The sequence below is a fragment of the Propithecus coquereli genome, unplaced genomic scaffold, assembly GCF_000956105.1.
Source record: "Propithecus coquereli isolate 6110/MARCELLA unplaced genomic scaffold, Pcoq_1.0 Scaffold210, whole genome shotgun sequence".
NCBI lineage: Eukaryota > Metazoa > Chordata > Mammalia > Primates > Indriidae > Propithecus > Propithecus coquereli.
The window spans coordinates 5,094,666-5,108,239 of NW_012146079.1; the positions used below are offsets into that span (position 1 = coordinate 5,094,666).

Genomic DNA, 13,574 nt, shown 5'->3' on the forward strand with positions numbered 1-13,574 from the left:
TTTTTTTGTTTTTGATTATTTTTTATTGAGGTGAAATATACATATGTAATTTATCAGCTTTACCATTTTTAAGTGTACAGTTCAGTGATAATAAATACATTTATGTTCTTTTTTTTTTCTTTCATCCCCTTCTCCCCGCTTGAACATTTCATATCAGTGGAATCATACAATAGATGGTCTTTGGTGACCGGCTTCTTTCATTTAACATAATGTTTTCATGGTGCGCCCATGTTGTAGCATGTATCAATACTTTGTCCCTTTTTATGGCCAAATATTCCATTGCATGGATACACCACATTCCATGTATGCATTCATCAGCTGATGTGTGTTTGGGTTGTTTCTACTTTTTGGCTATTATGAATAATGTTCCTATGGACATTTGTGTACATGGTTTTGTGTGGACATATGTTTTATTTCTCTTGGTTATATATTGCTAGACGTAGAATTGCTGGATCATATGGTAACTCTATGCTTAACTGTTTGAACACCTACCAAACTGTCTTCCAAAGCTGCCATACCGTTTTACAGTCCCACCAGCAATGAATGAGGGTTACAGTTTCTCCACATCTTTGCCAATACTTGTTAATATCTGATTTTGATTATAGCCACAGGTTTGTTTTATCGAGATATAATTCGCATACCATAAAATTCACCTTTTTAAAGTGTACAGTTTCATGGTTTTAGTATATTCATAAAGTTGTACAACCATCACCAATATCTATCAATAATTCCAGAACATTTTATCTCCCCAAAAAGAAATCATGTACCCATTAGCAGTCACTCCGTATTTTTCCTTCCCCTCAACCTCTGACAATCACTAGGCCATACATTTTTTATGTTTGTAAGAGACAAGTTCAGAAAAGTGTTTTATGGTTGCCATAACAATATTAGTTATTTACTCTGCACCAGTTACCATAGTATCTAAGCATTTGACAAAACAGTTCAGCAAATGACAGGAAGCCAGAGATGGGCAACACAGAGAAATTGAGAAAGGAAGACCTTTCTAAATTTACTTGCCACTGTTCAGTGCCCTGACTTGTTTCACTGGAAGCCTTCACAATATGGCCAGCTGAAGGATGACAAAGAGGGCTATAGCTAGAGGAAAACAAACTTTGGAAATGGATCTGTGGTCTGGAGTCAGGCTTGTGTAGTGAAAAGAGTGAAGACTTTGGGTTTGAAACTTGGCTCCGCCTGTTCCTACCTATATGATTTTAGAGAAGGAACTCCTGTCCCTGAACTTCTTACCTCATCTGTAAGTAGGGTTTATCCTACATATCTTGCAAGATTGTCCTTAAAATGAGCAATCCTGTATGTAAAGTGATCTGTACAGTACCCAGCATAAAATGATTGGTGCTTCTTAATGGTAGTTATGTTTATGTGTGTCACAAGATGATTTTTGAGTGGCATGACTAGGAGCACTATTAAGCAAAATTAGAAAATAAATTTGACTTTTATCGTAATTACCTCTTTTGTCAGTACTTTTCTTACCTCCTAGAATCTTTTTTTTTTTTTTGAGACAGAGTCTCACTGTGTTACCCAGGCTAGAGTGCCGTGGCGTCATCCTTGCTCACAGCAACCTCAAACTCCTGGGCTCAAGTGATCCTTCTGCCTCAGCCTCCCGAGTAGCTGGGACTACAGGCATGCGCCACCATGCCCGGCTAATTTTTTCTATGTATTTTTAGTTGTCCAGCTAATTTCTTTCTGTTTTTAGTAGAGATGGGGTCTTGCTCTTGCTCAGGCTGGTCTTGAACTCCTGACCTTGAGCGATCCTCCTGCCTTGGCCTCCCAGAATGCTAGGATTACTGGTGTGAGCCACCGCACAGGGCCCAGCCTAAGCTCTTAACATTCCTCCCTCTGAAGGCAAAGGCTGCAGCCTGAGGGAAGAGAATGTGGCACGGGGAGCAAGAAGTGATTGTGTTGTAATTACATAATATATCCCGTTGACCCCAGGTCAGGTCAGAAGGAAGTTGTCTTATTTTCAGATTTATCTCTCATAATGACAGTGTCAAGTGTTAAGGAAAAGAAAGGATATAAGAAACGACAGTGACCTAGCACCTCTTACATTTTCCTGGATTAAACTTAATCCCATTATCCAAAGTGAGGTCTCACAAGATCGGAAGAATGGGCTCCACTTGTACTCGCCATCAAATTGGTACTAACTGATGAACACTAGGGTGCTCACATGGCAGTAATACTCTACAGGGATTAGGGGGATGGAGGGGAGGTAAACCCTCAACTAGAGGATACAGGGAGCATTGTAGAGGGGAAGGGCATGCCTCTAACCCTCGCTTGGGTGAGGCAAAGACATAAAGTGTAACCATAATGTTTGTACCCTCATAATACCCTGAAATAAAAAAAAAAAAAGATATTTCCTTTTTGCTACTTCAATATGTTTAGCCAAAGATTGAAGATATTTAAACAGTAAGCATTCTCCTGTCTGTTTTCATGGCATTGACCAGAACCTTAGAGTGGGGAAACGTAGGAGGAAAAAAAAGGATCATGGCACAGAGAATCTAGCGTAGGAATTACATAAATCATGTATTAAAATTTATTTCTTATGTGCCTTCCAAAATTATGGCCAAGATATGCATCAGCGTTAGTGGATAAGGTGGTTTAAGGAATTCAGTTATGCAATGGCTCAAAGAATTATAGCTTAAAATCACAGAACTAAGGGCATTTTTTTTTACTACTTTTATTGCAATAAAACATATAACATAAATTTGCCATTTTAACCGCTTCACTGTACATTCAGTGGTATTAATTACATCCATAATATTTTATAACCATCATCACTATCTATTTCTAAAACTTTGGTCACCCCAAATAGAATCTCTGTATCCATTAAACACTGATAATATGTCCTTATTTTTATTCTCATTTTGTTCATACATTGTTTTCCTGATTTCCTTTAGTTCCTTGAGCATATTTAGGAAAGGTGATTTAGGCCGGGCCCGTGGCTCACGCCTGTAATCCTAGCACTCTGGCACTCTGGGAGGCCGAGGTGGGAGGATCACTCAAGGTCAGGAGTTCAAGACCAGCCTGAGCAAGACACTGTCCCCACCCCCCCTTCTCTACTAAAAAGAGAAAAAAAAAATAGAAAGAAATTAGCTGGACAACTAAAAACACAAAGAAAAAATTAGCCAGGCATGGGGTGGCACATGCCTGTAGTCCCAGCTACTCGGGAGGCTGAGGCAGAAGAATCACTTGAGCCCAGAAGTTTGAGGTTGCTGTGAGCTAGGCTGATGCCACAGCACTCTAGCCCAGGTGACAGGGTGAGATTCTGTCTCATAAAAGAAAAAAAAAAAGGAAAGGTGATTTAAATTCTTTGTCTATTAAGTTCAATGTCTAGGCTTCCTCAGGGATGTTTTCTGTCAATTGTTTTGTTCCTCAATTTGTTTTCTTCCTCTGAGTGGGCTACACTATACTGTTTCCTTGTATGCTTTGTTTTGTTTTGTTTTTTTAACTGGACATTTGAATATTACAATGTGGTAATTCTGGAAATCAGCTTCTCCCACTTATTCAGGGTTGGCTATTCTTGATTGCTGAAGTCTTAGCTGGTGTTTCTTTTCCAGTCTTTACAGATAAGCTCTGTGCTCAGGTATTCCTTTAACACATAGGCCATTTATAATTCTGCTTCCGCCTCACTTCCTCATTGCACTGAGCTTACAGGTCTTTTCTAAGCGTATGTTCTATCCTGAACATGGGTGTGGTTTTCTAAATTCCACAGTTTACATAGGCACTTTTGAATGTCCTGATTTCCCAAGGAAAGTCGCTTCCTGACTTTTTCTCCCTGGCTTTAAACAGTCTATTTTATGTCTCAACCTTAACTTTTTGCACCAGTTGGCTGCTTGTTTTCAATCATCTGACAGTATTTTCCAGTAATGCCTATTGCGTTTCCATTGTGAATGGGTTCTGAGTTTGATGTTAGAGGCAAGTGCCTTGTGTCAGTCCTTCCGGTAGCTCCAGACAGGTTAGGACAAACACAGTCACTTGCAAGTAAGGTCTTTTCTGCTCCCATCAGAACCAAGAACCAGGTTCCCACATGGGAACATAGGCTGCTGTCTTCAACACTACTGTTGAGCTGGGGAAGGGGTGAGGCAAAGGCATATAAAAACACCACAGAGCTTTGCTCCCATTTTTACATTACCTTTCTCTTGATTCAGTGGTCGGTCACTCTGTTGTACCGTTGTTTTCCAGAGTTCTGACAAAGTTGGTTCTGACAGTTCTGGTTATCTTTTCGATATTCCTGTGGAGGCCTGGGAGTTTCAAGCTGCCTGTTCTGCCATTTTGCTTATGGCACTCAAGGCCTTTTAATTTTAGGGCTTCTAATAGCAAGAACTGTGCCTAGAGGTACGGAATTAAATTGAACGACTATGAAAGAGTACTGCTATTTATTATTTTTTATGATACCACCTTTTAGATAAAGATGCCATTGATTTAAAAACTTCAACCAATTAATCTTTGGGAAGTAATATCTGTTTCAAAGATGGGGAAAAAAACAGCACAAATATTGAAGTCTCAAGACAGTGGTTGAGATAGAGTTAAAATCACAGAGCTCTAGGGAAACTGGCAATTCCTCAAACAGTTAAACATAGAATTATTATATAATCCAGCCATTCTGCCTCTAAGTCTATGCCCCAAAGAATTGAAAGCAAGGACTCAAACAGTACTTGTACACCAAGGTTCATAGCAACATTTTTCACAATAGCCAAAATGTAGAAACAACCCAGATATCCAACAAGGGATGAATGGATAAACAAAATGTGATGTGATGTGGGGGGGTGTGTCCGTGTATATATATAAAATGGAATTATATTCAGCTTTAAAAAGGAATGATAATCTGATATGTGCTACATATGGATGTATGTGTGCTATCACATGGGTAAACCTTGAAGCCATGCTAAGTGAAATAAGCCAGATACAAAAGGACAAAGATTTTATGATTCCACTTAGCAATGAAGTACTTAGAATAGGCATATTCTGTCTCTTTCATAGAGGCAGAAAGTAGAATAGAGGTTTCTAGGGTTGGAGAGGGAAGGGAAGGAGGAGTTAGTGTTTAATGGGTACTGAGTTTCTGTTTGGGATGATGAAAAAAGTTCTGGAAGTGAGTAGTACCGATGATTGCACAACTTTATGAATGTGTTTAATGCAGTTGAATTGTATACTTTAAAATGGTTAAAATGTTAAATTTTGTGTTAGTGTAAAAGAAAGTCACCAAAAATGCATAACACTCCAAACTCAGTGTTAGGGACATACAAAGCTTAATCTGATTGCAGTTTGCTGAGTTTTAAAAACATAAATTCTTGGCCAGGCTCATACCTGTAATCCCAGCACTTCGGAAGGCCAAGGTGGGAGGATTGTTTGAGACCAGTCTGGGCAATATAGCAAGACCCCATCTCTACAAAAAAAAAAACAATTAGCCAGCTGTGATAGTGGTGCACCTGTAATCCCAGCTACTCAGAAGGCTGAGGCAGGAGGATTGCTTGAGCCTAGGAGTTTGAGGCTACAGTGAGCTGTGATGGTACCACTGCACTCCAGCCTGGGTGACAGAGTGAGATCCTATGTCTAAAATGAATAGACAAAAACATAAGTTCTTGAGCATTAATTGAATATTTACTGTATGCCTGCCACTGTGGTCCATGCTTTATATGGATTATCTCATTTAATCCTCACCACAGCCTTATTAAGCATACCACAATTAGCCCCAATTTATAGATAAGGAATCTGAAGCAGAGGGAGAAGAAGTAACTTGCCCAATATCATATTGCTAGTAAGTGATGCTCTCAAGATTTGATCCCAGGCAGTCTGACTTCACACTCTTAATTGCTTATACCATACTGTCTCACTTTTGATGAATTTTAAAGTATGTTTAAAGGAATTCTGACTTACCACAATTTGCCACAGAACAATTACTACACATGCCTTTCCTCTGAGTATATTGGTAGCTATGTTTCTGCAGAACAATTCCTGCTTGCCATCCTTAGCAAACTCTTTGTAGTTCTCCATGGAAAATTCCTGGTCCCACGTTGGCACTCTCATGGTTCTGCCACCATTGTGGTTAGAAAATTAGAAAGCAGAAGAATCACGTATGTTTTTGTAAATATTGTCCCTACAAAATAGCGGACGATCACTGGGCCTTGTACTTCTATAGGCCAAGTGACATAAAAGTTATAGAAGAGCTGCTCACACCTATAATCCCAGTACTTTGGCAGGCCAAAGCAGAAGGATCACTTGAGCCTAGGAATTCAAGACCAGCCTGGGCAACATGGTGAGACCCCAGCTCTATAAAAAAAGTTTTTTAAAGTAGCCAGGCTTGGCGGCACATGCCTGTAGTCCCAGCTACTCGGGAGACTGAGACGGAAGGATCGCTTGAGCCCAGGAGTTTGAGGTGACAGTGAGTTATGATCATACCACTACATTCCAGCCTGGGCAACAGAACAAGAACCTGTCTCTAAGAAAAAAATAATAGAATTCTCTAAAATATAAGTAATCACTATAGGTGATTTTTTTTAAAAGAAGTATATAACACTTGAAATTTTAGTGCTGAGGGTACTATCCTGGATATAATTGGGATACCATGGTATGTAAATTAACCCCTGTGCTATAGGAGTTATGATCTAATAAAGATGAAACTTTATGCCAATTACTATAATGCAACCTAGCATAATATAAGGCCATATACAGGATTCAGAGGAAAATAAGTTGACTTTAGGATCATGTTATAGGGAAGGATATGGATTTTGTTTGAGTAGAAGACAAGTAGGCATAGATGGAAGGAAAATATTCCAGCTATTGGAATCCATAATTGCTCAGAAAGGGGTGGAGTATTTTACTAGGGAGATGAAGACTAGGCCAGTCTCACTAGAGCAGTGGGTTTGTTTAGAAGGCAGTAGAAGGCAGGGTCCTGGGCACACTCCAGAGCAGCAGTCCCCAACCTTTTTGGCACCAGGAACCGGTTTCATGGAAGACAATTTTTCCGCTGACACAGAGTGGCGGTTCGGATGGGGACTCTGCATCCTGGCTCTTAACCGGTCTGTGGCCTGGGGTTGGGGACCGCAGCTCTAGAGGGAGGGCAGCCTCAGTCATGGTGCATACATACTATATTACTGAGGAAGATCCTTTCTGAGGTAGACTAGTTGAAGGTATGTACATAGGCAGATAATCCATTCACTTTGAACATGAAAATTAGAACTGATACTGAGATTTCAGGGAAGGGTGAAGTCATAATTTATAACAATTAAATTTTTAAATTTTGGTGCATTTTAGGAGCTGTGGGTTGAGCATTTATTAATGATTTTTGAGAAGTTTGTGTTACTTCTTTTTATTAGGAAAAAATTTTCACTGGTCATTAGCTCTCACATCTGAATTCCTGCCACTCTCTCGGGATCCAGAAGTAGTTCTAATGTCATCAGACCAGAGTTTAAAGAGAAAGGCTCAACTTCTTTAGCTGTTTCACATGATAAACACATGTACCTTCCTGTTCAGTACTGTTTTATTTTGGGCAAGCCAGGACTTCAAATTATAGGTAATCCAGTTTTCCTTTGGTAGACTCCAGTTTGTGGCCAGGTTTTAACCACCATACTTTTCTTCAGATCTCTTTATTAATACTCTTAATTATAATTCTGCCAAAAGTGGTTTATGTGTATGCTAAGTACGCAGATGTCAGCACAGTGTTAATGTGGACAATAACTTGCGGTTCTTGGGTTTTTTCCTTTTCATATGATTAGTTTTATTAAATATTTGAAAGCTTTATGATTAGCAGGTATGATGGTTTTAAGACACTGTACCTTGGTGGGAATCTATCCTAACAGCCATTTTCTTTACTTCTTGAAGGACTTTCTTCAGGAGATGTTGCACCTTTAATGCAAGAAAAAATACTAAATGCAGCCACACGTGGTGTTAGTGATGAAGATGCTGCTGAAGTGAATGCTAATGATCAACCAGATGCTCCAAAGTTAGTTCTGCAATCTTTGTTTTCACTCATACGAGGTGAAGTTGAGCAGTTGGATTCAAGAGCACTTCCCCTTTGCCTTCATCAGGTATATAGTACACCCTTTACATTCAACCTCACTAAAATCCTGGTACCAGTGTTTGGAATAACCTAAAATCCATTTCTCTGCAATTGATTCTATCCCCCCATCATTGGTAAGCCCAGCAGACGGTGACCCCGGATTAATGGCTGGTATGAAATTTAGGAAATTTGGCAACATAAAACTCATATAATATATATCTCATGTAATATATAGTATGGAAACTGCATTTTCTCTCTGTAAGACTGACTTTATCTGAGTCCTTGGAATCTGGTGCTGGCAAGAATGCAGTGGGGAGTTCGCACTCATACTGTCCACTTATGGCTCTTCAAGGCTGAGAAAACAAAGTCTTAGAGAGAAGGAGTTAGGCCACAGGCATTTTAATTAAACAAAACAAGGAGTGTAATTGTGTTGTGAGTGTATTTTCCTTATTTTTTGTTTGATAGTTTATTTTCCTTTATTAGGTAGGTGGTTAGGCCACCTTTCATTGATCTTCTTACTCATAAATGTTGTATCTAAATAAAGATCTTTAAAAATCCCAAAGTTTTTAGAATCAAAGAATTTTTAAATTTAAAGATGCCTTAGGATGAATCTGGTAGATGACAAGCCTTGACCAGCTCCTGAGTCACTGAAGTTTTTATCTAGTTATTCTTTATAATGTGCAGCACTTTGTACATATTCCAAATATTATTACTCAACTGTTTGCATTTGGCGCAGACTTTTCTTAAATATCAAAACAGACCAAAAAGTTAATGTCCTATGAGGTCTCCAGCTGGTAGTTTGTGAAATAGGAATGAAATAAATGGGGTGTTAAGGTCTTACATGATATGACATATTTCTACCTTTTAACTTACAATAAACAGAATCATTTTTTCACTCACGTTATATTCTTATAAGCCTCTATAGCATTTTTCTCATTCTTTGTAGTTCTTAGTTCTAAACTCTAATGAATCTTGGGAAGTTAGATTTGACTTGAAATAGTATAGTGAGGTTGGGCATGGTGGCTCATGCCTGTAATCCTAGCACTTTGTGGAGGGCTGAAGTGGGAGGATCACTTGATGCACACGTTCGAGACCAGCCTTGGCAATATAGCGAGACACTGTCTCTACAAAAAAAAAAAAATTAGCTAGGCATAGTGGCATGTGACTATAGTCCCAGCTGCTCAGAAGGCTGAGGTGGAAGGATCACTTGAGCCCAGGAGTTGGAAGCTGCAGTGACCTGTGATCACACGACTGCTCTACAGCCTGGGTGACTGAGTGAGACCCTGTCTCAAAAAAAAAAAGAAAAAAGAGAATAGGAAGAATGAGGTTATTATGTAAAGAATGTCTCTGTTTGCTTTGCTTGAGATGAGTGACTTCAGAATTGATTGTGTCCTATGTCTGTGGACAGTCACATTTCTTCTCAACTGATGAATGTAGTTCAAGAAGAGTTCTCTTAGTTTGATATCAGAGACATTTGGAGTTTCAAGGTATTAATTTGTTCCAAATCTGTCTTTTCATCCAAATGTTAATTTAATATTCTCTGGGTTTTTTTTATTTTTTTTTTAACAGATAGCAGAGTCCTATTTCCAGGAAGAGGACTGTATCCTTTTCTTAATTACAGAAAGAAATTCATAGAACTCTTAGAGAATCATTTATTTTTTAAAATTGAGGTATACTTTACATACAATGAAATGTACAGGACATATGATTTCAGTGGGTTTTGACAGTTGTAGGTACCCACCTCAGAAAGCAAGGTGTAGAAAATTTCTGTCATTCCAGAAAATTTTCTAGAGCCACTCAAATTTGACCTTTCATAAATAAGCCTTTATTTTTTACCAACGTTAAATATTTATGTTCAGGAGCAGGGGAAGGGCACATGTTGATGACAAATAAAATTTTAAAATCTATTGGGGTTTCTTTCCTTTGAATGGAACAAATGTACAAGCCAAGTAACATTCATATAAGTAGATCATCTCAGGTATATTATATACAGAAAATCTTGTGACTGTCTTATTACAGCTATATAGCTACAAAGGGAAGATTAATTCTTCACTAGTAATAAGCAAAATAAATGTTGTCAAGTGAGGCCACGTATTAACTGTTGTATGGGAAAGATTTCCTCCCTGATTTTTTTAAACTTGCTTTTCTTTTGGGGGGATGGCCCAATATATACTCTCTAGAAAGAACGTATCTTTTTCCTCATTGGTGTCGTTTGCTTTTCCCCTTAACTTTGTTGACTTTCACCACATTTCTGACCAGATTGAGGGATAAACAAACAGTTACCATCATGAAACCTGTCAGGGAAACTGGTATAATTTCAGACAATGACAGTTTATTACTAAGTATGTTGGAAATCTAATTGTGGTAGAAATGGAGATGGAACTCTCACTTTGTTTTTTTTAAACAAATAATGAGTTTATGATACAATGCAGAGTAGACCAGCAGCATCAGCATTCATGGAAGCTTCTTAAAAATGCAAATTCTTGTCAGAATCAGAGATTTTGGGGATCAGACCCATGAATCTGTATTTTAGCAAGTTTTGCAGATAATTTTTCTGTTCAATAAAGTTTGAGGAACACTAGTATACTTTAAGTCATGGGCAGAGGAAAAAAAGAAATTGTTCTTGCTTTTCCCTGGCCTAAATATTTATGATCTCTGGGATATCTTTAAGACTACAAATGAGAGGAAGAACTGAACCTCTGAGTGATCATGGGAAGGACAAAAAACTGAACAGTGAGTTTTTCTTTTCCTTTTTTCTGGGTCAACATTTAGAGCATTGCCCAGAGGAAGGTAGACATTTGGACAGTGTGTCTCGACCTCATGAGATGCAAATATGTGTGGTACAGATGAGGAGGCAGTTCACAAGATCTACCAAAAAATGAAATTGCATGATAATTATGAAAATCGCTGTGGGAAGTTAATTAAATTTTTACAAAAAATCCATGTGATTTTTTCCTCTGTCATTGTTTAGGCATATGATCCTTTGTCCTTTTGGGAGAAAAGCATTCAGTGGGAAATAATACAGGATCAAGGTGATTTGAAACAGGAACAAACACTTGACCAGAGAATCACATAGTTGCTTGACAGAAAGGAAGGAGAGAAATTAAAAAGGGAAACATGTAGATTCCAGGATTCCGTGTGTATCTTGTTTCCTTAAATTACTTCTAATTGACTCTGCTAGAAATATATTAGCAAGCAGACATTCCTTGAGTATTAAAACCTTTTAGTTTCTATTGCTTGCTGATAGTGTGGAATCTGAATAGCTACTTCATATGCTACATGAAAATGTACCTACTTCAAAACCAAGAAACATTACTTTACGTGTTTCAGTTTAAAAATGTTTAGAGTCTTATCATTCTTTGGTAAGCTGCAAGTTTCTCAATTTTTATAGGACATTCCTCTTCAAATGTGGGGATTATTTAAATAGACTGAATTTCTATTTTCCTCAAATGTTCTATTCAGATGAGAAAGCAATGAAATTCATTCAGCTTGAACGATTGTATCATGAGCAATTGCTCGCAAATCTTTCTGCCATTCAAGACCAGTGGGGTGAGTACAGACTAACGTAAAATGTGCAATTATCAGTAATCTAACAAGTTTCTATCTAGAAAATTAACACATATGACCTGGTTTTGTAAATCAGAAAATAGATGTTTCCATAGTCAAGTTAATGTTACAAAGAAAGTAGCATGTGAGAAAATTTTTTCTTTGTATTTTGCTCTTTGTATCAATGCCAAGAAAAGAATACTTGCAACTGTTTGCATTTCTTCTGATCACATTTCAAGCCCTACTGGCTAATTTAGTCTCTGGGATGGTATTTACTTACGTTGAAAAGTAATGACGTAGCTATTTCTAACTGTGTTAACTTTGGGGTGGTTTGAGAAGACAATTTTGCATGCTCATCTTTATCAGTTAACTCTTTTTCCCTCCTAAATATGTTTTGTAAGAGCCAGTGACTAACAAATATTTTAAATTTAGAAACAAAATGGAAAACTGTACAACCACATACAGTTATGCCTCTAAGGAATTCAGAAAAAGGATTTAATGGTGAAGATTTTGAACGGCTTACTAAAATTTGCACAACACATCAAGAGTAAGTATATCAGAATTTGCTTAGGATGGGTTGGAATAGCATTGCACATTTGATATACAAGATCTATTTCTTTGTTTAGTTAATTTTTTCAACTGGAAAAATTAAAATGGGTATAATAAAATTATTAGGTTCTTTCCCAGCTTTTATGTATTTCTTATACAGAACTCAGTAAAAGGTCAACTTTACATAGGTTCAAAGGATCTTTCTAATTAGAAATTCAAAACTATAACCTCTAATTTTTATCTTTTTTTGATAAGCGATTAAGCAATTCAGATAAGCATAATTGTGTATTCGGATTTTTTTATTCTAGTTGTTTGTTAATGTTTGTATGTTGTAATAAAAAAGAAAAAAAAACTCTCAAGAGTAGCCTAATGCTGTAAAGCAAATATAGGACAGTATTTAACCAAAATACTGCATAAGGAAACTACATTTACCAGATAATTTTAAGTTGCTTAATTTGTATCAGGGAGTTGAATTTTTTTTTTTTTAAGATGTATCTCCCTGTGTCACCCAGGTTAGAGTATAGAGAATCGATCGTAGCACACTGTGGCCTCGACTCCTAGGCTTAAGGGGGATCCTCCTGCCTCAGTCTCCTGAGTCACTGAGATTGCAGGCATGAGCTACCACACCCAGCAAGAAGTTAGATTTTTTAGACTAAATTATAGTAATAATAAAGCACTTACTTTTAAAAATATTCATTATTTGAAGACCCAGAATTCAAAGATGAGGGGACATAATAGTGTTTAAACTAGTGCAGATTTCTGGAATTTAGAACACAAATCTTCAATACAAAGGCTAAAATACTTTGCATTCTGTTGATAGCTTTCTCTACTTTTCTCTCAAAATTATAAAGAGAAAACTAAAGCTCTATTTGTTAATAATGAAACAGTGCCAAGTAATTGTTGCATAGCTCATGCAGCAGATAGAGAACTTGCTTCTGGATCTCATTGTTTTGGAGACCAGCCTTTGAAGTATGATTCTAGATTCAGAAGTGGATCCTCATTCAAATCTCATAATGACCATTTTCTTGTGTTCATTAATTTGAACCTTTAAAACAGCATTTTCAGGGATTCTGAATTATAACCTAATTACTTAACATGTTAAATGGGTTAACTTTCAACTTCAGAGCATTTTAAAATAATGGAATCTTTTAAAGTAAAGAAGATCATTTTCTTACTTTTAAAATACTCAAAATAAGACACCTCCCCTGCCCATCCTAGGGAACTAATAACTTCTTAATGTGTTATAAATGTTTTAAATATTTAAGAAACAAATACATATTGAACATAATATGAGCATGATGTCTTTATGCTTTAGAATTTGGATAATTCCAGCCAGCCTCAGTGGCTCACACCTGTAATCCCAACACTTTGGGAGGCCCAGGTGGGAGGATCATTTGAGGTCAGGGGTTCAAGACCAGCCTGGGCAATATAGCAAGACCCTGTCTCTACAAAAAATTAAAATTGTAGT

The 13,574-nt window shown here is 37.4% G+C and overlaps 1 protein-coding gene across 1 annotated transcript in view; it reads left to right on the plus strand.

The window, feature by feature from the left end:
• Positions 1-13,574, plus strand: part of CNST (consortin, connexin sorting protein) — a 51,415-nt gene that overhangs the window by 13,843 nt on the left and 23,998 nt on the right. Inside the window, exons 2-5 of the mRNA XM_012644400.1 lie at positions 7,834-8,039; positions 9,581-9,611; positions 11,474-11,560; positions 11,990-12,104. Of these exons, the coding sequence (XP_012499854.1) occupies positions 7,834-8,039; positions 9,581-9,611; positions 11,474-11,560; positions 11,990-12,104 (439 nt within the window). The remainder of the gene's footprint in view (positions 1-7,833; positions 8,040-9,580; positions 9,612-11,473; positions 11,561-11,989; positions 12,105-13,574) is intronic.